The 25,938-nt window shown below is 34.7% G+C and overlaps 1 protein-coding gene across 1 annotated transcript in view; it reads right to left on the minus strand.

Annotated features, from left to right (window-relative positions):
* Window positions 1-25,938, minus strand: part of col6a1 (collagen, type VI, alpha 1) — a 69,559-nt gene that overhangs the window by 17,153 nt on the left and 26,468 nt on the right. Inside the window, exons 20-25 of the mRNA XM_087272944.1 lie at window positions 25,274-25,336; window positions 16,163-16,225; window positions 16,000-16,062; window positions 15,863-15,913; window positions 15,732-15,767; window positions 13,079-13,141 (exon numbers count right to left, since the gene is read on the minus strand). Coding sequence (XP_087129070.1) covers window positions 13,079-13,141; window positions 15,732-15,767; window positions 15,863-15,913; window positions 16,000-16,062; window positions 16,163-16,225; window positions 25,274-25,336 — 339 coding nt within the window. The remainder of the gene's footprint in view (window positions 1-13,078; window positions 13,142-15,731; window positions 15,768-15,862; window positions 15,914-15,999; window positions 16,063-16,162; window positions 16,226-25,273; window positions 25,337-25,938) is intronic.

Consider the following 25,938-nt stretch of genomic DNA (forward strand, 5'->3'; position numbering starts at 1 on the left):
AGATACTTTTTAACCCCCAAATTAACATACATGCAAGGACGGGAGAAGGACAGGGGACAGTTCTGGAGAAAATGTGGAGAAGACTTGGCAAACAACTTTCACATATTTTGGAGTTGCCCATCCATTCAGTCATACTGGCAGGACGTAATGCAAGTAATACGAAATATTATTGATGTGGATTTTCTTTTACAAGAGTTTATTTGGGAAATATTGCAGCCAACTTAACGATAAAAGACAAGTATTTAATAAAAATACTCCTAGCAACCAGTAAGAAAACTGTGACTCGAAAGTGGCTACAACTGGAACCCCCTACAAAATCTGAATGGTTGGATATCATATCTAATGTTCAAACTATGGAGAGGATGATTTTTTTTTTAAACTACAAATCCCCAGCTGGGACTCGAATCAGCGCCTTCTTGCTGTGAGGCAAAAGTGCTAACCACTTAGCCACTGTGTCTCCCTGTATATTTTATGTCACTCATAAAACATTTTTAAACCAAGGTAACTTTTTAATGTTATGTTAACTAATGCCTCCTTGTATAAGCTCTTGATTGTCCTAAAAACCCAATATGGCAGATGGCTCATGTATTGCGGCCAGTAAAAATAACGTGTTAGAAAGTATTCATAAGTCGGTGCCAGTGGTGTAGTAGTTAGTGCATCAACACATGCACTCCGGTGCTCACAGCGACCTGAGTTCAATTCCCTCTCTCTGCTCTCCATGCTTTCCTACCAATAATCTCTACTGTCCTATACATTAAAGGTGAAATCCCTGAAAAAATAACTATAAAAAAAAGAAAGTATTTATAAAAACAACACTTGTTGCACATTAATTAAATCCTTAAGTATGAGAAATAGTATCAGTGACGGCCTTAGCAAACACTGCAGATAACAGAAGTCTTCAGAAGCGCTAAATATGGCTTAAACTGAAAGATCACCGCATGTAAACGGTTTAAACTTCCGAAACATGTGTGTTAATATCATATAAACATTGAATTTGATTAATAAAGGTCTTGCTGTAGCTCAAGTGTGTTCAATCGTTGACTTTAGTTTAAATCAATGCGATATTTTAGCTCATTACAGTGTTCTTTCCCCTACACTATGGTGTATATTTTTCATTACAGATCTGATGTTTATTATGAAGAGCCTCCAGCCAGTCTTTAGGATTCAGTTGTAAAACACGTAGTAAACATTTTAATTTACGGCCTCTGCAATTCTGCTAATCATTACTTTTGGAATTACACTCAGTTTGCTGCTTTTTGATCTTTGCACAAACAGACGTTATTTTCCATTTTCTAAATGCATGTGAGTCTGGTAAACTACTCAAAACTTTTACGGGGGCCTTTGGACAGTAAAAGGAAAGCTTCCACTATAGTTCAGGTTGCTGCGAGCAGCTGAAGAGAGTTATGGAGAGGTGATAAACACAAGAGTTCACTTCTCATTATCGTAAAGTGTGTGTGTGGCTGAATGTCATGTGCATTAGTCTGAAGCCATAACCTTTTCTCGGTTTAGGCCCAAAACTACAACTAAACATGTTTGTTGCCTTCTGAGGATGCTTTCACACGTGCCTCGTTAAGTTTAGTTGAATCAGATTAGAGTTCATTTTCCCGTTTGGTGCAGTTCATTTGGGCTGTCGTGAATGCAGCAATCATACTCAAGTGCACAACAAAAGTGGACCAAACAAGCGTAGTAAGACCCGTTTCAAGAGGAATGTTTTCAAGAGTTCACACTTAGCTGATGATTGATAATAAGGCATGTTTGGCATACTGTCCTGGGGAAGAGCCCTGAGCTCAGAAGGTCCTCGAGCCTGTGGCTCCCTCTCGCTTTGTAGGGTGAGAGAGGAGTCTAAGCTCAGGTAGGTTTCAAGAACTCCCCTAAATTCATTCTTTCAGACTATTCTTTAATTATTAGTTTGTGCATTGAAGTTTAGTACTAAATGCTCATATATGACGCCAATTTGGTTTATTCAATTCACTTATAGCGCATGTCTTTGGTCTACGACAGGAAACCGAAGTACCCTGGGGAAACCAACAGGAGCATGGGGAGAACATGTAAACTCTACACAGAAACGCCAACTGGCCCAGCCAGAACTCGAACCGGTGACACTTTTGCTGTGAGGCAACAGTGCTAACCACCAAGTTGCTGTGCCATCCTGTCCTGGATTACTCTAGGAAAGAGGACGGGGAGTAAGGGTGGATAACTAAGGAAAGAAAAGTATTGTATTTGTATTTTGCAGAGAGTTTGGGATCATCTGATTTTTATAAATCATGTGATAGCTAATACGGGACCAGCTGTGGTCAATCATAAACACGTGATCCTCTCGAAATTAGTTTATAAATAAACTTCACTTTAAACCAACACAACAGCAGTTTAGGTGAGCATATGATCTGAGCTCAAGCAGACCCAAACGCAATACTGCATATTTTTGCATCCCAGATCATATACTTATGCACTATTTGTCCTTTTGTAGTATAAATAGCGCTAGTAGTTCATTCTCATTTAATTAGTCTCACTAGCTATGATTCCATCCAAAAATGCAAATGAACTTTATGTGCAAAACTGGATTATCGCATAAAAGACGTGCAAATAAAATAGCGTTTCCATCCAACGAGTCAAAGTGAACAAAATCGTCACTTCCTGATTAACTGGCACCAAATATTAAAAGTAAAAACTGAATTTGTGTAGTAGGAGAAGCTGCGTCAATCATTTCTTCATCTAATAAATGGCTTGCAATCCTGACACGCATTGAATGCGCAGTGGCGTTTAAAGGTGTCAGACGCGGAGCTCAGACACTCTTGATTCTGGTGGTTGCTAATGATGTAATAACACTAATACTTAAACTGTAAGGCATGTTAGAATGACTAAATCTAAATTTCAGATGTTTTACAGTGTGCTCAGCCTGCTGGTTTGTCCATTTACACACATTTTCATCATCACATGATCTCTTATCACAAAATCACATGACCTTTTTTAATGCGCATACTGACATTTGTGCAGTAAAAGTGTTTCCATCGTGGTTTATATGAATCTTTTCTTATCGAATAATTAGTTTATCCTACTCAGATATGCGCATATGTTTTTTATGCAAATTTTCAAATTTATGCGCATCATGTAGTTTCCATCAACCATTTTTTTATGCGCATATACAAAATGCGCATAAAAATAGGTGGATGGAAACATAGCTATTAATGGGTTGTGGAATGACTCTTTTATGGAACTTGAGAATGATGAATCCTCTTAGGGAGTGATACGTTCATTCACACATTGTGCAGTTGGGGGTAAAGATTAGTTCATATTTAAGTCTTCTATCGGGTTTAGGTCGTTCTTTCATCATGTGAAACACAGAAGCCAATCACCTGAAGTCAGAGCCGGAACAAGATTTGATCTGTTCATCTCTGGAGTCCTCGGGTTCCATTTAGTAATAAACCGTTAGTGTTCTACAGTGCTTTAGCAACTGCAGCAACATGGTAACTTGCAAGACAAACTTCTGAAGTGATTTGCAATTCGCCTTCACCATTTGCAGTGGATGATTTTTCACCGTTTGCTTGAGGTGATGCTTACAACCTATATAATATACGATGACCTGTACTAGGAAATATCCATACACACTCATCAAACACTATGGACAATTTTGTTTATTCAATTAAAAAGTCTTTGGACTGTGGGGGAAAGCGGAGCACCCGGAGGAAACCCACGCCAACACAGTGACAACATGCAAACTCTATACACAGAAATGCCAACTGACCCAGCTGAGGCTCGGACCAGTGACCTTCTTGCATCGAGGAGACAGTGCTAACCACTGTGCCAGAGTGTCACCTGATTTGATTATTATATTACAAAATATCAACTAATTAATTATTATTTTCACTTTGTCATGCCAAATTATTACACTGTAAAAAATAAATCCATAAAATTTACGGTAAAAAAATGGCAGCTGTGGTTGCCAGTACTTTACCGTTAAAAACACGGTAAAAATTGTAAAAATACTTTTTTATTTTTATGGTAAATTACCGTATTTTATTAATTTATAGAGGTAATATGTCTGTATTTTGAATGATCAACATTTACACATTTTTTGTTACACAGTTAGACATGTTAGCACACCCACATGCAGGTGGTGATGAGGAAGTTACATATCGAGCCAATGCTCATCACAATCAACTTCTCCCATAAGCAGAAAAGAGTATCAGCATATAGAAGGTGCTCAGTGTCATTCACACAGCTACTAAACACCTGTATGGTAACACGCATAAAATTAATGTCATGAAATAAACATTGTTTATCAACATTAGATGTAACATAAATCTTTAATGTGCATAACTGATGGGGAAACAACTAAAAGATCCATATTAATGTCAAACAAATGCGTAAAAAGTTATGTGCCATGCAGGGAATTCTGGGAAAGTCAATTTACGGTTATTCGCCGTATATATTATAGAAACATACCGTTAACCAGGTTACAGACTTGTACTGTAGCATTTTTACAGTTTTTACCGTTGAAATCACAGCCATTTTTTACAGTGTATAATAAAAATTAAATAAAACTATACAGTATTTCAAGAGTTCACACTTAGATATTGCTTGACAACTGTAAGCAGGTTTGGCATGCTGTCCCGGGAGAGAACCCTGAGCTCGGAGATAGTTGAGCCCAGGGCTCCCGCCAGGTCCATAGAGCATGTGAGGTGAGTATGAGATCGGGTGGTTCTCGAGAGCTCCCCCTTTTTTTTTGCAAAGGAGAAAAGGAGGAGAAAGGGGTGGATGGGGGGTTTCTTCGGAAAACGAAGATAAGGGAGTAATATCTAGCTAAACTACTTATAGTGAGTTAGGATAGATCTGACTGGCTAACTAATGAGTGTAGATAGGTGGCCAGCTACAGTCAATTATATCACGTGCTCCTCACGAAATTAGTTTAAAAACTTCACTTAATTTAATATGCACAATTTGTAATAAGTTTAATATCTTAATGCTAATTTAATAACTCACATGTCTAAATGTAAGAAGAAAGTTGTATAAAAATGTAGACATCAGCAAAACTAGATGACCAAAGAAAGGATATACAGTACGTCTCCAGTAGAAAGATCACTATGCATAAACAGTTTACACACATCTGCTGCAAAACGTGCGTGGCATGTAAACATCCCCAATGATTAATACAGCCTTTCTGAAGCCTAAACATTCAAGTGTGCATTCAATCACAGCTCAAACAAACAAACAAAAACCTCTCTCTGCCCTCTCAACATTTGGTGTGAGAAAGGACATGCGTTTTAAAATTAGAAAATGTCGTTTCTAAAGAAAGAGCCATGAAATGCAGACAGCCGAGAAACATTTCTTCCACATATGCACGTCTCCACCGCTTCCTTGACGTTTGCGGAGTTGCATGCAGGAAGACAAACACAGTGATGAATAGGGAATCGGTCTGGGCGTTAGATCACCAGAAATCCACTCCAGATGACCGAAGATGAAAGCGTGCTGGCATATGTATTTGTGTCGGCTTGTTCAACCACAATGAAGCCACTCAGATTGTTTTGATGTAGAAATTAAACATGAGCTCAGAGCTTTGATACAAGCATGTGTGATTTGTTTACAGCTGACGTTCACCTCACCATTCAAAAATATGCATGAATGATGCAATTAACAATAAAAAGCTCATTTATGATGGCACGGTCATTATGTATCATGGTTATTGTTATACCTATTGTACATCTTTATTTATATATTTACTTTTTAAAATTTGATATAATGCTATATTCACACAAACATGCACATACAGTACAGTACATGCACTGTAAAAAATTACATGATCAATTAGTCCTGACAGCATATGTTTTAGGTCATTATAAATTATTAAACTTATTAAACTAAGTTAATCATGTTCTAACTTAATTTTGTAAGTTACGCAAACTGTTTTTAGTCAGTTTAACATACCAAATTCAATGGACTCATTTGGATCAGCTTAAAAAAATGTACAGTGTGGAAATATAATATGTTTATTATTCTATTTTGTTAGTCTACAGGTATATCTCAATGCCTAATTAATATTATCAATAATACATTAAATCATAAGTATTAAAATAAAAAGTTTTATTATATCATGGACATTTTATATCATGCTATTTATAAATATAAATTTATCTCTATATTATATAAGTCTAATATATAAATCTAAAATAAAAATATAAATAATACATAGATCTGTATACACTGAAAATCTATTCACAAAAATAAATATATAAAAATTCTACAAATTATATATAATAAAAACCTTTAAATTCTGGTAAAATGGTTATCTTTTAACAGGGTAATCATTATATATGTATATTTGAAAAGTGCATAAACAGTAAATTAGCGCATATGTCAATAACAAATTGTGCAATAAGTATTTATGCATTACTTTCTGTAATTTTAAATTGGTTTATATTTTATACAAAACTATATTTTTTATATATTTATGAAATTACAAAGTCTTATTTGGCATGTTAGGGTTTGATAGTGTTTACTGAAACTGAACTGATATTTTGTATAAATTAAATTATACAAATTCAAACGTAAAATTTAATGGTTTCATTCATTCATTTTCTTTTCGTCTTAGTCCTTTTATTAATCTGGGGTCGCCACAGCGGAATGAACCGCCAACTAATCCAGCACCCTTTTATGCAGCAACTGCCCTTTCAGCTGCAACCCATCCCTGGCAAACACTCACACAGACTCATTCACACTCATACACTACGGACAATTTAGCATACCCAATTCACCTGTACTGCATGTCTTTGGACTGTGGGGGAAACCAGAGCACCCGAAGGAAACCCTCGCGAACGCAGGGAGAACATGCAAACTCCACATTGAAACGCCAACTGACCCAGCCAAGGCTCGAACCAGCGACCTTCTTGCTGTGAGGCCACAGCACTACTGTGCCACTGCGTCACCTTAATGGTTTCATTATGATCTAAAATAATGGCTTAAATTTTGTCAGTATGTAAGATGGAGAGAGACAATATGAGATATAAACACTACTGTATATAGTATCATACCATACAGTCCTGATCCAGATGCAAGGAAATGACATAATGAAATGCAGTCTATTATCGGACATCTCAAAGTTTGCAGCCCATGTGTTGTCCCGCTTCACAGCGTATTGCATTGGGAAGCTTGAATTCTTGAGTTACAAAAAACAAACAGCACAAAAAGTGCCTGGTGATTAGATCAACTGAGCACTGCAATCATAATCCTGCAGATGTGCAAAATAGACAAAAACGATCAAAGCACTGAACGTGTGGGACATTTCCTCAAACATTTGCGCTGCAGAAGAGCACAGCAAGACAACACAAACAATAACATTAGCTATTATATCTGCAGCCGGGTTTCTGTCAAGTCCCTGCAGACGTGCAGCTCCTGATGGGAATAAGTCTGAATGATGAATGCATGGGTTCAAAACCCTCTGTTTTAAGGCGCTTGAAGGCTACTGGTGGTTTCTGACCACCCCAGACAGGCAGAGCTGTTTATTTTGGGATGAAATCGGAAAATTTCCACTTGTAAACACAGACCGGAGAGAGAATGATTGCATCTTTGAAATGTTTGCACATGTGTGGGATCAACTGGGACAAAAAACAACAGCCTGTACAATTGGAAGATGAGGAGATCTCCTTAAAAGCGTAAACACTCAATAAGTGTGAGATGTTTCTGATTTACTTAAATGTAAAGTAGTTTAGTGTACTGCTATGACCTTGCTACAGAGGCCTGGGGGGTTGCTTAGTCGTTGCATAATTGGTCAATTTAGAAATCTGTAAATATGGCTCAAGTACTAAGCAACTCTGGAATTTTCCCCTTGATTTATTGTCTGTCAGGCAAAAATTGCATATCTGACTGCTTTGAAAAGTAATTTCTCACACATATCTTTTCCATGTTAAAAGGAGATTTTGTCTTAAGTATGACGTGAGAAGTTTTTATTTTAAAAATGGTTTCTGACAACAGCATAAACTCCTATGACAATAATCATCTCCGGTGCTGATTATGTGCTTTATTCAGTTTTAAATGTTACCATATAAGTTTGAATACCATTTTACGTAACATTTATAGCTGTATTGAAAGAGTCAATAGATAGTTTGCATAATATTTTCATGAACATTTTGTTTAAACTTGACTAACCATTCCTAAAATAACATAAATCCCTAGGCATTTACTTTTAAAAATATTAATGAGGTTTAATATTCATTAATTAGTCTATAAACCTATCCATTTGGTTTGGAGTGCAGTGCACTTTTCTGTGCTTGTTAGGACACAGTATAATAAATGCCAATATTTACCTGCATTTCTATGAATGATTATATTGATATGACTAGGTTGGAGATTCAGTTTTGCTTTAGGATGTCAAATTAAATCCAGAATCAACTTTAGGCCATGTCCAGACGTACACAGGTATTTGAATAACAGACTTTTCTCCGCTTTCGTCCAAAAAGAAAAATCTCTTTCTACATGAACACATGCAAAAACGCACTATGATGCAAGTAATGGGCATGCCAAACCAACAGGTGGCAATAATAACACTTTTATATTGAGTTTGCATCAAACAGGGAATTTAATTTTGTAAGTAAATTCATTTGCATTCTACTCAATGGAAATGTACAGTTAGTACAAAGGTGGATTACCATCCCACGGTTGAACAATGTGGAATACGCGATTCATTTGCCGCAAATGGAGTGAACCCAGGCGTGTTGGCCAATCAGAAAGTAGAAAACAGCGCACACGCTGATGTCATGAGGCTAAGCTTCGATTTCAGCGTCCACACAACTACACTGTTCCCAGAGTTTTGAAAAATCTTTACCCTGACCGGAGTTTTCTAAAAGTTGCCGTTTGAGTCACCTGACACTGCGTTTTCATGTGAACAAACAGCAAACCGCGTGGAAATAAGGTGCTGTTATGAAAATACCCGTGTTCATGTGGACAGGGCTTAAGTGAAAATCTGAGCAATAATCTAAGAGTTTTAAAATATATTAAAAAACAATAATTAAAAAAAAACTAAAGAATATCAAAAGGTATACAGAAAGTTCAGCAGATTAGGACATAATTAGTATAAAAGTTTTCCACATTATTTTTACTTTATTGTCATCAAAACATTTAAATATGCAAATGAAAAACTTCAGTTTTTAGTATAAACATAATTCAGGTGTGAACTCAATCTCAGCTTAGGGGTTGTAATAATATGATTAAAAATAAAACCAGAAAGTATTGCTAATAAACTTAAAGGGATAGTTCCCCCAAAACTGAAAATTCTGTCTTTATTAACATCATCATATCCGTTTGGGGTTCTTTCTTCTGTTAAACACAAAGGAAGATATTCTGAAGTTGGAAACCTGTAATCATTGACTTCAATAGTACTTTTCCTACTATGGAATTAAATGGTTACAGGTCTTTAGATTTTAACGCTAATACTGAAACTAATAAAAACTTATCTAAAACAAAGCAATTTCAAAATATAAAAACGAATAAATCTCCCTCTAAACCTAATAAAACTTACTGAATTTGAAAACAAAATGTCCAAAATTAAATAAAAACTAAAACTAATGAAAAATCTAAACCTATTATAACCTTGGTGCACCTTTTATAAAGCTGCCTTGAAGCAATAATTATTGTGAAAAGCGTTATACAAATAAAGTTTACAGAACTTTTTCATTTTTGTGTGAACTATCCCTTTAAAACTAGATCATGGATACATCCTTTAAAAAGAGCAGGTGTTTCTACAGTGGTGAAATCAACCGTTGTGATTGGCCAAAAATAGCAATAGTGCCTCAACTACAATGATACCTCTGTACTGACAGTGTTACATCAACCGTCCCATCAGATTTTCTAAAACCACGTAACAAAACTAAAGCAGACAGCAGGAGTCCTGAGTTCACTGACCAAGTCCAAACCACTTCACCACAACTTCCATGATCTAAAATCAATCATCAGACACAGAAAACAGCACTGGGTCCAAATCTGTGGCTCTTCAGCAGCACATGTTGTTTTCAGATCCATCTGTTGGACTGAAAGTGTGTGTGGGGGCCGTTAAAAAGAATGTAAACCAGCTGAGAAGTCTGGCGTTAGAAAAGTCTAAAACATGAACATCCAGCGAATTTCTGCTGTCAAGTCTGCTTGTTTATCCAAACGGATTTATTAGCATAGATGTCTCTAAAATGGACTGTTTATTAATGCATGCATTCAAGATCACAATGTTTACCCTGTTTATCAAAAAAGATAACTTGGCTCTGTCGTGATTTTCACACACACAAATAACTGTGGTGAAATCAAACATCTTAAGACTTCCTTTGAAATGCTTGAAACTACAGTAAATAAAAAAAAATACTTCACCCTCCTCCTCCTCCTCAAAAAAAGACAAGTATCTTGAACTTTGCTTCCTTGAATCCATAACAACAAGAAACACACAGCTGTCTGAACTCAACAAAACGCTGAGACTATGATGTATGTGTGACTGATACACAAGAGAGCAGGACAAATTCTTAAAGAGACACATCATTCAGAAATGAACATACATCTCACTATTTTCTCAGCGTTGATGATTTGTTTAATCTTAGAAACCCAAATAAAGATCTTTTAAGAAGCCTGACAATTTTTAGACCCTCCATTATAAGAGCTGATTACCAAAATGTAGAAGATCTGAAAAATTCATAAAGATTAAGCCTCAGTCTCTATCGTACAATATTTGATGTTCAATCTGTTCATCACATAAAGCGGTCTCAGATTTACCTGCTCTATTCATATTGATTAATTTAAAGATACTTTAATGGTCTTTTTTATGTCAAAGTTTGTTTAAGTCGACTTTCAATAGAGGGACAAGAGTTTCATTTGTTTGCTAATTTTCTTTTTTTTTTTTAAACGATGAAAGATTGTAATAGCCACAGTTACCATCACCTAATTGACCATATTTTAGATTATTTTCTTATGACATTAACAAAGATAGATTTTTAATACAGTTATCAATCAATTAAAGGCATTTTAATAAACTTTTAGGGCCTTTAAAGTTGTGGTTATCTGGACATTTAATAGATGGAAAACGCAACTTTCTTTAGCTGCCATTTCATTTCCAGTCCTGTGCCAAGTGTAAACCTTTTTATCATGTGCACCCGATTAACAATTAATCCATTCATATGGATTGATTTAATAATGCTTTAATGACATTTATTAATGCTTTAATGACATTTAATGCTAATTTTTTATTCAGTTTTGACTGACTATTGAAATATAGCCACATCTTTACTTTATTGACAATTTTACAAATTACTATCCTATAACACTAACAAAGATGGATTTTTATTATTATAGACACAGTTATCAATCACTTAATGACACTTTTATAAAGTTTAGGGTTTTCAATAATGTGGTTATCTGGACATTCATTAGAGCAGGGGTGGCCAACCCTGTTTCTGGAGAGCCACCTTCCAGCAGATTTCAGTTGCTTGATGCAGTTGTTTGATATGGGTTGCAACTGAAATCTGCAAGAAGGTGGCTCTTTAGGAACAGGGTTGGCCACCCCTGCATTAGAGGGACAAGAGTTTCATTTGTTTGCTATAATTTCCTATTTAGTTTTGTCTCCTTTTTTGACAAGAATGGAGATATGGCCACAGTTATCATTACTTTATTGACAATATTTTAGATTACTTTTTGCACTGCACTGTTCAATTGACTTAATCCTGATTTTTTTTCTTCCATGTGGCACAGAACAGATATGGCCCATGTATGTGCAAGCAGGAACAAATCACATGGATTCCGATTTAGTCAAATCAGATTCAGGCCTTGTTCATCATATGTGGAAATTTATCCCATATCATTCGGATCTGTGTTCTCGTGTCTGCAGTGTAAGCAGGTAGATCGGATTTTCACCTGTCAATGCGAGTCGCATGTCATTAAAAACCATAGCGAATGTTGTCAAGCCTGACACTTTTATTTCAGAACACACTTCAGCAGAGTCCCAAACCTTAAATCTCATACACGAGGACTTAAACAGCTTTCATATTGTCATATAGCACAGGTATTTAAGCATGTTAACGAGAGCGAGAGAGTGCAATGTCCGCCACATAACCAATATAACTAATATAAAACTAGTGCACACATCACGCGCATAAATCACGCCATGGACATAAGATGCCTAAAGGTTTAAAAAAGCCTATATATCAAAAGAACATGGACAAATGAGAACTTTTCTGTCAAACTAGTAAAGCAGCTTGTCAAAAGCTCCAAAAAGATTACATACAGGATTACAGAAAAGAGCACTTTTTTATTATGAGCTGTTAGTCAGCACCTGCTCTTTTTTTCCTGGTCATTGCACCTTTGCCGTGTAAATGCAGACGATTGGATACGAGCTGCTTTTAAAAGATGATGTAAGCAGGTCATCAAAAAAATCGGATACAGTCACAAAATCGGAATCGACCATCAATATCTGCAGTGTAAATGCAGCCAAAGACATTAACGAAGATTGATTTTTAATATTACGGTGACAGTTATTAATCATTTAATGAAACTTTTATGAACTTTTAGGATCTTCAAAGTTATCTGAACACCGGAGCCCCTTAAGGAAACCCACGCGAACACAGGGAGAACATGCAAACTCTACACAGGAATGCCAACTGGTCCAGCTGAGACTCGAACCAGCAACCTTGTTACTGTGAGGCAACAATGCTAATCATTGAGCCACAGTCCTACCATTCTTATTCGAATATATTCAGATTTTTTGTTCTTTTAATGCTTTTAAAAATCACTAAATGATCAATTATAATATAAAATATAATAATATATGAAGTCAAAATTGCATATCCTGTGATGTGACCATTGCAAATGACGTATGCTGAAATTATATACTGTGCAGGCCTAGTTTGCATGATAACTAAACCCTTTTTAAACCCTTGAATATAGTGCTTCACTTGTCTTGAACCCAGTGCATTCCTTTATAAGAGAAGGATTTCATGGAAAGGTCAAAATGGAAATAAAAACAGAAGTGTTAAGATCGCTATGGAAAGCACTTTGAAAGAGGGGACATCCTCAAATAAAGTGATACACAGCAATGAGCAGAGATGCATTTAAACGAACTCACATCTAATCCAGTGTCACCCGGCTCTCCATCATCTCCCTTGGGTCCTGGGGTTCCTTTTCCACCCTTGAAAGTGAGAAGTTCGAGAAAACGTAAGAGAGAGAGATTAGATGAGAGGAATTATCTGTGCTGCGTCAGCTCGTCAAGTGTCTCCTCATAACGTCTGGACTCTGTGTCTCAGTCTAGACAATTTACATCTGCTGCCATGAGCACATTCAGCTGTTGTGTTTCCCTACTGAGAGACACATATTCACTAAACCCCCCTAATGATTCATTACATTTGTGAATCAGCGGTTAGGAACGCTAATAAAAACCACTAACAAATCATGTGAATCATTCTTAATATTAATAATATCAGCTTCCATATGGAGGCTATCTTTTAGCAGGTAGATCATTTGGAATTTAGTGATAACCGCAGACGTGATTTATACACTTGGTTGAGGAGTGCATGACAGGGGATTTTCATGATTCATTTTTCCACAGGGATCAAAGAAACAATAAAATAAATATGGAAAAAAAGTAAAAATAAAAACTAATACAAAGTAATAAAGTTTACAGGTTATATGTGTAATTTATCAAACATATTCATTATATATTATTACAGTACATTCATCAATATATTCTTTGAATATATTCATATATTCATTCTACTATATTTATTCATAGGTATTTTATTTATTTATTTATTTATTTTTTATTTTTATTTTATATTTTATTTTATTTTATTTTATTTAGACTCATAGTTTTTAGGGAGGTATAAATAATCTTTTAACAACCCTCTGGCTTTCATTGCAAATTTTTCAGAGTTGTTTATCAAAATAGAATTAGCGTGTTTTTTGTTTTTTTTACATTATATCTAAAAATTTAATTTAGAATTTTTACATTGAATATTTTACACATTTATAATATAATTATTTAGAAAAAACTGTATAAAATAAAAATAACGTATGTAATAAAAAAAATTAAAAGCATTATGGGTTATTTGCATAATTTATTAAATTTATTTAGTATATATTAATTATTTATTTATTGATATATACATTTTATTTTATTTTATCTTATTATATTTTATTTTATTTTAAAAATAACCACAGTTTTTAGTGAGGTATATATAATAATTGAACAATCTTCTGGTGTTCTTTGCTCATTTTTTTAGAGTTGCTTATGATAATTTCATATTCATTACTTCAAAAGTAGAATTAGTGTGTTTTTTACATTATATATAAAAATAAAATGTATTATAATTAATTAGAAAAAAATGTTGAAAATAAAAATGTCATACAAAATAACAAAAATGTCAAAACCATTATTACGGGTCATTTGCATAATTCATTAAATATATTTATTTTACATTAATTAAATATATTCACATTATATTCATTAATATAGTCAGTAAATATATTCATTCATTAATAGATATTTTTATTTTATTATTTTTTAGATTTAATGTATTTTATTAATTATTTTTTTATTACTGTTTTTTATTTAATTTTATTTTGTTTTGAAATTACCCATAGTTTTTTAGGATTAAGGAATATATAATAATAACAACCCTTTGGAGTTCTTTGCTCATTTTTATAAATTGTTTGTCATAATACCATAATCATAACTTCAAAAACAGAATTAGTGTGTGTGAATACATTATCTATAAAATACAATTTACGCTTAAATATTTCACACATTTATAATAAAATTATTTATAAACAAATTATAATTATTTAGAAAAAAAAACTAATACAAAGTAACAGATATTTCAAAACAGGCATTATGGGCAATATGCACAATTTATCAAATATATTTATTATAAATTAATTAAATATATTTCCATATTTTATTAATCAATATATTCATTATACTATGTTTATTCATTTATATATTTTTAATTTATTTATAATTTATTTTATTTTTTTATTTGTTTTGTTTTGAAATGACTATTTGAAATGAAATAGTGTTTTTTTACATTATATACCAAAATAAAGAGTAGAATTTTTACATTTGAAAATTTTACACATTTATAAAATAATTATTTAGAAAAAGTTAAAGATAAAAATAATGTATGTAATACAAAGTAACAGAAATATCAAAATAGGCATTTCTTGTTACATGCATAATCTATTAAATATATTCATTTTATATTAATTATTTATCAATATATTCAGTAAATATATTCATATATTAATTATACTATATTTATTTATTAATATGCATTTTTATTTTATTTTATTTTATTTTATTTTGTTTTGTTTTGAAAAGACCCACAGTTTCAATGAGGTATATATAATAATTTAACAACCCTCTAGTTGAAGGGTAGTTCTCTTTACAAATTTTTAACAGTTGTTTATCAACTTCAAAAACAGAATTAATGTGTGTTTTTCTCACACTATGTATAAACATAAAATTTATAATTAGCAAATGTATTTTAATGAAATCCCCTCAAAAAAATAAAAACACTAAAGAAAATTGTTCTTCAAATGAAAAGTAATACGTTAATTTCATAAGAAAATCAAATAATTATGGTCAAATTTGACTGCAAACAACCATATTAGAGGGCCAAAAGTGTTATTAATCAAATCAAAATCAGTTTCAAAGCAGAAGAAATGAATGTGAACTCTAGCATTGGTTGCCAGTAATCTTCTGTAATAATCAGGATACTTACAGGTGCTCCAGGATCTCCCCTTGGACCAGGATAACCCTAAAATCAGACACAAAAGACACAAAAGCAATGCATACACTCACTAAATATGACTTTAATTGGCAAAACATTTAATCAACAGAAATTTGCTGTACCTGAAAGCCAGCACAACCCTCCGTCCCGTTTCCTGGAGGTCCGTCTTCACCCTGAGTAGAAAAACACAGCATTATGGTCATAGATAACCAGCACTTGTTAGTTAAACCAGCTGTGAAGTTCAACAGGACTAACTGACCCTCTCTCCCATCAGGCCTCTGTCTCCTGGAGCCCCTTTGATTCCTCTGGGCCCTTTATCTCCCTAAAACACAGACACGAGATATATGATGGAGATCAGTTGTATAAGATAGATCAAACAGGTCAAGGTGAAGGGTTATCAAGGCTAGTTAACATTAACCCACCTCTGGCCCAGCAGGACCCTCATCGCCACGATAACCTGGCTGCCCTGCTCTTCCTTGCTCACCCTGGTGGAAATGTAAGGAGAATTATAAATGCATGTAATAATAAAAATTAAATATTATAATGAATTCTTAAATAAAATGACAACTGTTTTCCGTGTTTTAATTTTAATTTAAAAAGTAGTGCGTGATTAATTACATCCACAATAAAAGTTTGTTTTAACGTAAGATATGTTACGTTATATACAGTTAAAGTCAGAATTATTAGCCCCCCTTTGAATTTTTTCTTCTATTTTAAAGATTTCCCAAACGATGTTGAACAGAGCAAAGAAATGTTCACAGTATGTCTGATAATATTTTTTCTTCTGGAGAAAGCCTTATTTGTTTTATTTCGGCAAGAATAAAAGCAGTTATTAAATTTTTAAACACCATTTAAAGGACAAAATTATTAGCCCTTTTAAGCTAATTTTTTTTCTGACTATCTGCAAAACAAACCATCGTTATACAATAACTTGCCTAATTACCCTAACCTGCCTAGTTAACCTAATTAACCTATTTAAGCTTTTAAAAGTCACTTTAAGCTGTATAGAAGTGTCTTGAAAAATATCTAGTCAAATATTACTTACTGTCATCATGGCAAAGATAAAATAAATCAGTTATTAGAGATAAGTTGTTAAAACTATTATGTTTAGAAATGTGCTGAAAAAATCTTCTCTCCATTAAACTGAAATTGGGGAAAAAAATAAACAGGGGGTTTAATAATTGAGGGTGGCTAACAATTCTGACTTCAACTGTATATTTTTTTATTTATATGTGATACACACACATACATATTAACAAAAAATTAAACAAACTATTTTTTTTTATAAATAGCTAAATTCATATATAATGTGTATCATATACAGTACATATATATATATATATATATATATATATATATATATATATATATATATATATATATATATATATATTATATCTAACAAAAAATACATTTTTTCTCAAACATACACATATATACAATAATATATACATGATAAATATACATACACAGTATACACACATATATTGTAGAGCTGCACGATTCTGTCTAAAACAAGCACATTTTTTTTTTTTTGCTTAAAATAAAGATCACGATTTTCTCAAGATTCTGTAGATGTAAAAATAAAGGGTAATATGAGTAGGCTATAATTATTGTTATATTTGTTATTTCTCAAACATATGATAAAACAACATTAACACTATTATGTGTAGGTCTACTGTTGGTTAAATAATACATTTTGAATAGACTTTGAATGGTGGACTTCAACAGACTTTAAATATGTCCTAGTCATTAATGCACAGTAAAGTAATGACATCAGAATATAACTATTGATAATTCTAAAGTTGACTTATTGGGCTCTATTTTGACGATCCAGGCGCAAAGTCCAAAGCGCAGGGCGCAAAAGCATTAAGGGTGTGTCTGAATCCACTTTTGAAATTTTAGGAAGGTAAAAATCTGCTTTGCGCCAAGGCGCATGGTCTAACATGGTTGAGCTGAAACTCTCTTAATGATTTATAGGTGTGTTTTGAGAATAAACCAATCAGAGTCTCATTTCCTATTCCCTTTAAGAGTCAGTTGCGTCACGCCATATCGCATGTGCTATTTACTGTACATGGCAGACTTTGGGCTCTATTTTGATGATCCATGCGCAAAGTGCAAAGCGCAGGACGCAAACACATTAGGGGTGTGTCAGAATCCACTTTTGCTAATATAAGGATGAAAAAATCCGCTTTGCGCTGTGGCGCATGGTCTGAAAGGGTTGAGCTTATTTTCTTGATGAGTTATAGGTGTGTTTTGACAATAAACCAATCATGGTGTCATCTCCCATTCCCTTTAAGAGTCAGTTGCGTCACGCCATAGTGCATTTGCTATTTACATGACGTAAAGTAAGTGTAAGTGGAAAAACTGAGTATTTCACTAGCAAGAAAACAGTTAAACAGAGCATCTACAGCGCGAGAATGAGAGATTAATTATTAACTTTCACTTTCGCTCTTGGATAGGCAAACCTTTACGCACAGACATCAATTAGCCTATAAATAATTAATTTAGTTTGTTAAGTGCAAAGATTTATTTCAAAAATATTTCTAAATTCAGTTCTAATTTCCAACAAACAAATAAATGAACAATAATAACGAAGTGTGTTAAAAAAAACTAAGTTATATCCTAATACACATGCTGTGCCCAATATGGTCTAAAACTTGACAGACTGGCAAATCTTGTGCATCCCAGCCACTAGCACCCCATCTGAATGATTTTTTACCAGGGTAGAGGTATCCAAACTCAGTCCTGGAGTGCCGGTGTCCTGCAAAGTTTAGTTCCAACCCCATCAGACACACCTGGGCTAGCTAATCAAGCTCTTACTAGGCTTTCTAGGAACATTCATGCAGGTGTGTTGAGGCAAATTGGAGCTAAAATCTGCAGGACACCGGCCCACCAAGACGAGTTTAGACACCACTGGCATATGGGCTAATGTAGTCATTCAATTTCACAATTTGTAATGTTCAGCATGTATTTGAATAATGGTTGTTAGTTCCCGGTCTGAGCAGAGTTCGAACCGGTGATTCTTTGTATCGGAGTCAGTTGCTCTAACAAGGAGGCTAAAGACCATGGCCTCTAGCGTCAGTCGCTAGAGCACCTTTAGAGGTCAAAGGAATTACATTACATATTATCATTATTATATATAAGCTATATATAGAAGCTGTGTAATAAAATAAACTGCATCAATTTTCCCATGCAAAAGACTAAAATACGAGTCCCTGTAGTCAAGGGTGTGGACACTGACGAGTCTTCAGTGAAGACACAGATCCATTCATGACCACACTCTGGAGCCACTGGAATCATACATGTATCTAATGTTTAGCTTTTTGCTCACTAAGGACATCTGAGTCATTGACTAAAAATATACTTTTTGGTAAATGACTCAGTAAAACACCTAAAGCTAATTATTTGCTTAAAGCAAATAAAAAGCAGCATTACATTTCCAAAGAGCAGAATGTGTAAATCAGTACAAAAAAAAAAAAGAGGCAGGCTTTGAGAAAGAGCAGTGAGTTCAGAAACACGTCCAGATTTCCAGCTATTTGAACACTCAGTTCTTTCCCATCACACCCACTCAAGTGCTCTGAAAACCACCTCTGCCAGGACAAAACCAATAAAAAGAGCTCACTCACAAAAACCCATGATTCACTGGGAGCACTGCTCCTCAATAACACTAATAAAGGTCACAGTGACCTCCACTAATAATGGCACTCCAGGAAAAATTAACAGGATGATTAAAAAAATGCCTTTAATGTTTAATCTGTTGAATCTTTGCTCAAAATATTGACAAAAACTGAAGATGCTTGACCTTCTGGATACAAGCACAAGCTTTTTTTTAAGATACCTTTCCAAACTGTTTGTGGGGATGTTGGATAATGTTGATTTGCAGGTGTGGAGTATTTTTGTAGTTGTGGAGTATTTCTTTGGCGTATAAAGATCTGAAAACTTCATCACAAGCACAAATTTTGCACGCTGCGTCTGATGCGTATTAATTAATCCCTTCCGAAAATATGCAAAACATTTTGGAGTCGTTTCAGGCAGTGACACTTTGTTATTCTCTCTTTTCCAAAGTAGAAAAAGAAAGAGGAATATGCTACAAATTGTGTTCATCCAATGCATACAGAGAGAGGAAGTAGAGTTCAACTCATTATCAAAAAGCTGCTGGATTATTGCAATGAATGTGAGAGAACAACAAATCTTTTTTTGCATTTCTATTTGTCAAAATAATACAGGAAAAAAAACTAATAAAAAATATTAATATATAAAAAATATTTTAAAATAATAGTTTTTTTATGACTGTCAGAAAAAGGGAAACATTAAACTGATTTGTATAAATCAGCCAGAAGAGACATCAAATTTATTGTCCAGCCCCCATAGACGCTGCATCAGAAAAATAATCGGTTATTCGTTTTTTTGTAATTTGACGCAAAGATTCTTTAATATAAAGTGTAGCTTTATAAATGTACATACATTTTGGTAACTCTTTAGCATAATGGTCCACTAGTTAATGTTATTTTATTGTATTTACTAGCATTAATTAAAGTGTCAGTAGTCTTGTAAAGCATTTGTTAATCATTGTCACCGACTCGGTCCCAGTCATTCCCCTCGCTGGCCAGCAGAGGCACACACCTGATCTGAATCTAGTCAACGACCCACGTACCCTTTATGAGCCGCACACAAACACTCAGTCAGTGCGAAGTCTTGTTTAGCCCCGGCCAGCATTACTGAGCGTTATTCCCTGCCTGATCTCTCGTGTATAACTCCAGCCTGTTTCTGACTCTGCTTCGCCTTCTGCCTGCCCACGACCCAAGCCTGATACACGGACTCTGATACTCGCTGCTTGCCCACGACCCAAGCCTGATACACGGACTCTGATACTCGCTGCCTGCCCACGATCCAAGCCTGATACACGGACTCTGATACTCGCTGCCTGCCCACGATCCAAGCCTGATACACGGACTCTGATACTCGCTGCCTGCCGACGACCCAAGCCTGATACACGGACTCTGATACTCGCTGCCTGCCTACGATCCAAGCCTGATACACGGACTCTGATTCTCGCAGCCTGCCTTTGACCCATGCCTAGTAAATCACTCTGTGTCTGTTTGCCGCCAACCTTGAAACCTTTAATACTACAGTTGATGTGTGTTTGCACCTTTGTGCATATTGTGTGTTTGAGTGAAAGCTTTATTAATAAATCCTGCATGATGGATCCCTCCTTGTCAGTCTCCATGTTACAATCATAGTTCAACATTGACTAATGCATTATTAAAATCCAAAGTTGTGCTTGTTAACATTAGTTAATGCTTCATGGGTTAATATGAACTAACTTGATAAATAAATATTAAATGTATTATTAATAGGGGAAGACATGGTGGCTCAGTGGTTAGCACTGTCACCTCACAGCAAGAAGGTCACTGGTTCGAGTCCCAGCTGGGCCAGCTGACATTTCTGTGTGGAGTTTGCATGTTCTCCCCATGTTGGTGTGGGTGCTCCGGTTTCCCCCGCAGTCCAAAGACATGCGCTATAGGTGAATTGAATAAACTAAATTGGCCAAAGTGTATGAGTGTGCATGGATGTTTTCCAGTACTGGGTTGCAGCTGGAAGGGCATTCGCTGTGTAAAACATGTGCTGGATAAGTGGCAGTTTATTCCACTGTGGCGACCCCTGATAAATAAAGGGACTAAGCCGAAAGAAAATGAACGAATGCGAATGTATTACTAATAATATCTGTTTGTGTTAGTAAATACGTTATCTAATGGACCATTATTTTAAAGCGTTACCTACATTTTTAAAATCTAAATCATAATTGTCTTGTGAAAAGGGCCCATTATTTGTTTGTTGGTCCATTTTTTATTATTATTATTATTATTATTTTGAACTAAAGGTCAATATGACATTTCTCCACAGCCTTCTTTGCTCATTGTTAACCAATGTGCCAATATTAGTGAAGGACACAGCATGTGAGAGCTTAAAGAGCAGCTGGGCTGTTTCTGAGACACAACAGACGTCTTCAAGTAAAGCCTGAAACACATGCAGATGCTGCAAACACTCTCACGTAAACTGCACAGGAAATTTACAGTCCTGAGAGGCATCGGAAATGTGTTGTCCTGGCAGTTTACAAGAGCTGCGGAGAGAAGTGTAGCGCTGACAGAACGAGTCTGCGTGCAGATCTGCGGAGCAGCTGCTGATGGTGTAACACTGAAGAATTCAACAGAGAAATCTCAGCAGATCAGCTCATTTTCAGCTGGGAAATCTGTAGTGTGGTCTGGCATGTATAATCATCCAAAATGTGCTTGTTATTCAGCAGCTAACAACTCTCCAAACTCTCAAAAGCATTTTGCTTGTTTATTGTTCATATATTTGAGATGCATTAAATAAAATGTCAAATGTTACACCACCATTGTTAAACTGTTGAGTTTGATTGACTAAACAATGTACAATACATATATGTGGTCCCTGCTTTACAAAAACATCTACTTTAAACAGGTTAAAGCTCACGTTTCTTCATACCTGGTCTCCTAAAGCGATCATATTCGCAATTTACTAGGAGACGACATAAAAAGGGTTAACTAAAGTGTTAAAGTATAAACTTAATATGTTTTGCTGTAGAAATACTCACTTCTGTCAGACAAAATGTCAAGACATCAGTCATAAATTTAGTTTTATGTCAAAATGACCCTTAGCCATGTCGACTATGGCTTTGTGTCATAGTTTTAACTTTTTTATAATTGTAACTTTTATCTCATGTTTGATCACGTTTGCGTGTATTTTAAAGGATAACTAGCAAAAACTTGTTAGTAAATTTCAATTTTGAGATAAAAAGTCAGTCATGCTAAAGACTTCTTTGTCATTACTGACTTATGTTCGTCATTACTTTATTTTAAAGATCTAAGCGCAAAGTCTAATACGCATGGTGCAAAAGCTTAATGTGTCTGAATCCACTTTTGCTATATTTAGGATAGAAAAATTCGCTTTGCACCCTGGCACATGGTCTAACAAGGTTGTGCTTATTCTCTCAATGAGTTATGGGTGTGTTTGGAGCACAACATGCATTAAACGAATCAGAGTCTCATCTCCCATTCCCTTTTAGAGTCAGTTGCGTCTCGCCATGGTGCATTTGTTATTTACATGGTGGACTTAGTAAGTGGAAAAACTGAATGGAAAAACAAAGACTTCACTAGCGAGAAAACAGTTAATCAGAGCATCTGCAGCGTGAGGATAAAGAATGAGCCTCCTACACATAAGCCTTTTTACTTTCTTACTACTTTACTTTTAATCTTTACTTTACTCCTTTACTTTTGTGGATAAGGAAACGGTGGAAACTCACTCCATTGAAGACATCCATTAGCCTACATATGTAATTTAGTTTGTTAAGCACAAACATTTGTTTCAAAATTATTTCCAAATTGAGTTCTAATTTTCAGCAAACAAATAAATGAACAATAATAACAAAATGCAAAAACATTATACAAATGCAAACTGTCATGAATGAACTGAAAAAATCCCTCTGGACATGAAGGAGGCATAAAGTTAGTGTTTTTTTTTATATATCTATGTAGAAAATCATAATTTTTGTAACATTTTAATCCTTTATTTTCATTTTTTCATATGTACAGATATTAGTGTGTTGCTGTGCATCCTGTGTGTATTAAGCATTTTGACTGCCTAGGCACACAACTAACGCACTGAGCGCTGAACTTTAGACCTGCTTTTAGTTGGTCAATGGCGTGGTATATTAGCAAAAAAATAGCAAAATAGCCACGCGCCAACAATGCGCCTCAATACACCTCCTTTTTAGACCAGCACACCCTTGAGTCCACAAGGTGGTGCAAATGGATTTGCTATTAAAAAAAAATATAGCGCAAAACCTGAAAATTAGGGTTGCACTGATCTGAAATTTGCAACAAATCACACCAAACACGTCTTGCGCCTTATTGCGTTGGGTGTATGATAGGGCAAATAATGTCAAAATCTAGGCTAAAGTTTCTATTTTCATAAGTCATAATGTAAATTTAATCTCATAAGATTTTAGTTTGTCAAAGAAGCTGCACCAAAGAATGGTGTAAATGTGCTTCTATTGGATCCAAATGTCTGTGTGCGGATCCAATTTATACTAGTAATCAACGTCCTGTTTCTCATACTGGTTACAGTTTTCTGTAACACTTTACTTGAAGGAGCATTCATAAGACTTTTATAATAATGATTATAAAATCGCAATGTGAATGAGATTTTATGCATGCTTATAACAACTGCCATTTAGTGTCATACGGGCAATAATGACATTTTAAATGCAAAGATAAAAATGCTTGCATGAACTTGACATAAACAAATACATCACAACCTGTTTTTGAAACTTCACATTACCAAGACAACAAAACTTGTCATAAAACTGTCATAAACATGATTGTCATGAATGTCATACATTATAAAAGTACCAATAATATTTTTTTACCTCATCTACAGTGGGGCAGGCCGAATATGTTATTAAATATGTAAATTAATATAAACAATTTAATTTAAAATAAAATGACGCCCTAAAAATGATTTGACAGAGTACTGACAATTTTAATGAGGATTTTCATGATACAGGTTGTTCCACTGAAATCCATCCGAAAAAAATATTAAATATAATTATAATACTCATGACAATTATGTTTATGACAGATTTATGACAAGTGACTGTATGTTATGACAAAGATAAAGACCAGTTGTGACGTATTCCTGTCAAGATGTCATAACAAATAATGTCATCTTTGCATTTAAAATGACATAACTGAGCAAATTAAACTTAATAACAGGTACAATAATAAGCATGCATAAAATTTAATTCACATTATAAACGTTTTATGGCAGGCTTATGAACACTCAATTCAAGTAAAGTGTTACCCACTTTTCCACATGTGGACACAAAACAATCATCAGCGCTCTTCTCTATATAATAATCTTTATTTATTTTCATATGATTATAGCCTGGTTGGAGATCCTAAATAGATTTCAGACCCTCACTCAGCTCTACAGCCTGAAATGACGTCACCTTTACCGTATATTTTGGTCATGCAAGAACATTTGTACGCTTTTAGCTGTTAAACTTCATCTGGCGCTCAGGCTTGAGCTCGTCCATCTGGAGTCCATCTGAACATATACATCTGTCGCAGTTTCTCCTCCCACTGGCCAGACCATCACAAATGGAGGAACCACCGGACCAATGTCTTTGTTCCTCAAGTTACGTTAACATGACCCAGAGGCCCGATGATGATCTCAGAGATTTCAGAGGGCCTCCCAGAATGCCTGAGTCCTGAGGTCATATGCTTTCATCCTTGTTTAAGCGCCTTATGTTTTACATACTGCTCAATTAAGCAGCACTGTGAAAACTCAGAATTTAAGCAAACATCTAATGTATGTAATGATGATTTTAAAATAAATGAATTTAGTGATTTGAACGCTTGCAATCTTTCAAATACTGAAGGATTTACACAATCGGACACACTCACAGAATCTGCTGTAAATCACTGAGTATTGCTTTCATCACTCACCGGCTCTCCATTTGCTCCGGATGATCCTTCACGTCCTTGCTCACCCCTTGGCCCGGGTTCACCCTGCCAGAGTCAAAAGTCAGCGTTAACTTCAGGTGTCAGACTTTGTGGATCATTTCATGACTTACAGCATGGTCTTTGCAGAGCTCACATGAATACTGAACTAAATTAAAGCAAATATAGTAGCTTATAACTGTCAGAACAGAAACAGTCTAAATACTTTGCTTTGCTTGAAAATGTATTCTTGTAAAGTGGATTAATGAAGAACGCCCCAGTTTAAATCAATGGCTGCTGGCCATCTGTAGGATTATACCACTTGAGGCTTTCTAAACAGCTTTAAAGAACAAACCTGGACCTGGAATCCTTTCTTTGGTTATCTGGCAACCTCTAAGTCGACTAAAATCGTGTCTGTTAGACTCAGCTTAGACAAAAAACATGCAATATTCCTTTCTGTAAAATTATTTAGCATTTTATGTCCTTGTCTTTTGTTTGTCTATTCAATTACAATTAATTATTTTTTTATTATTTTTTTAATGTGGCAGTCAGGATTTGAATATGTATGATGATTTTTTTATTACTCAACGTATTTTTTGTATGCTTTTGCACTGAAAACGTTTCATAATTGTATATTTGAAAAATTAAAAAGCAAATGATGAACAGTCAAA

The sequence above is a fragment of the Danio rerio genome, chromosome 11 (assembly GCF_052040795.2).
Source record: "Danio rerio strain M-AB ecotype USA chromosome 11, GRCz13ab, whole genome shotgun sequence".
Lineage (NCBI taxonomy): Eukaryota > Metazoa > Chordata > Actinopteri > Cypriniformes > Danionidae > Danio > Danio rerio.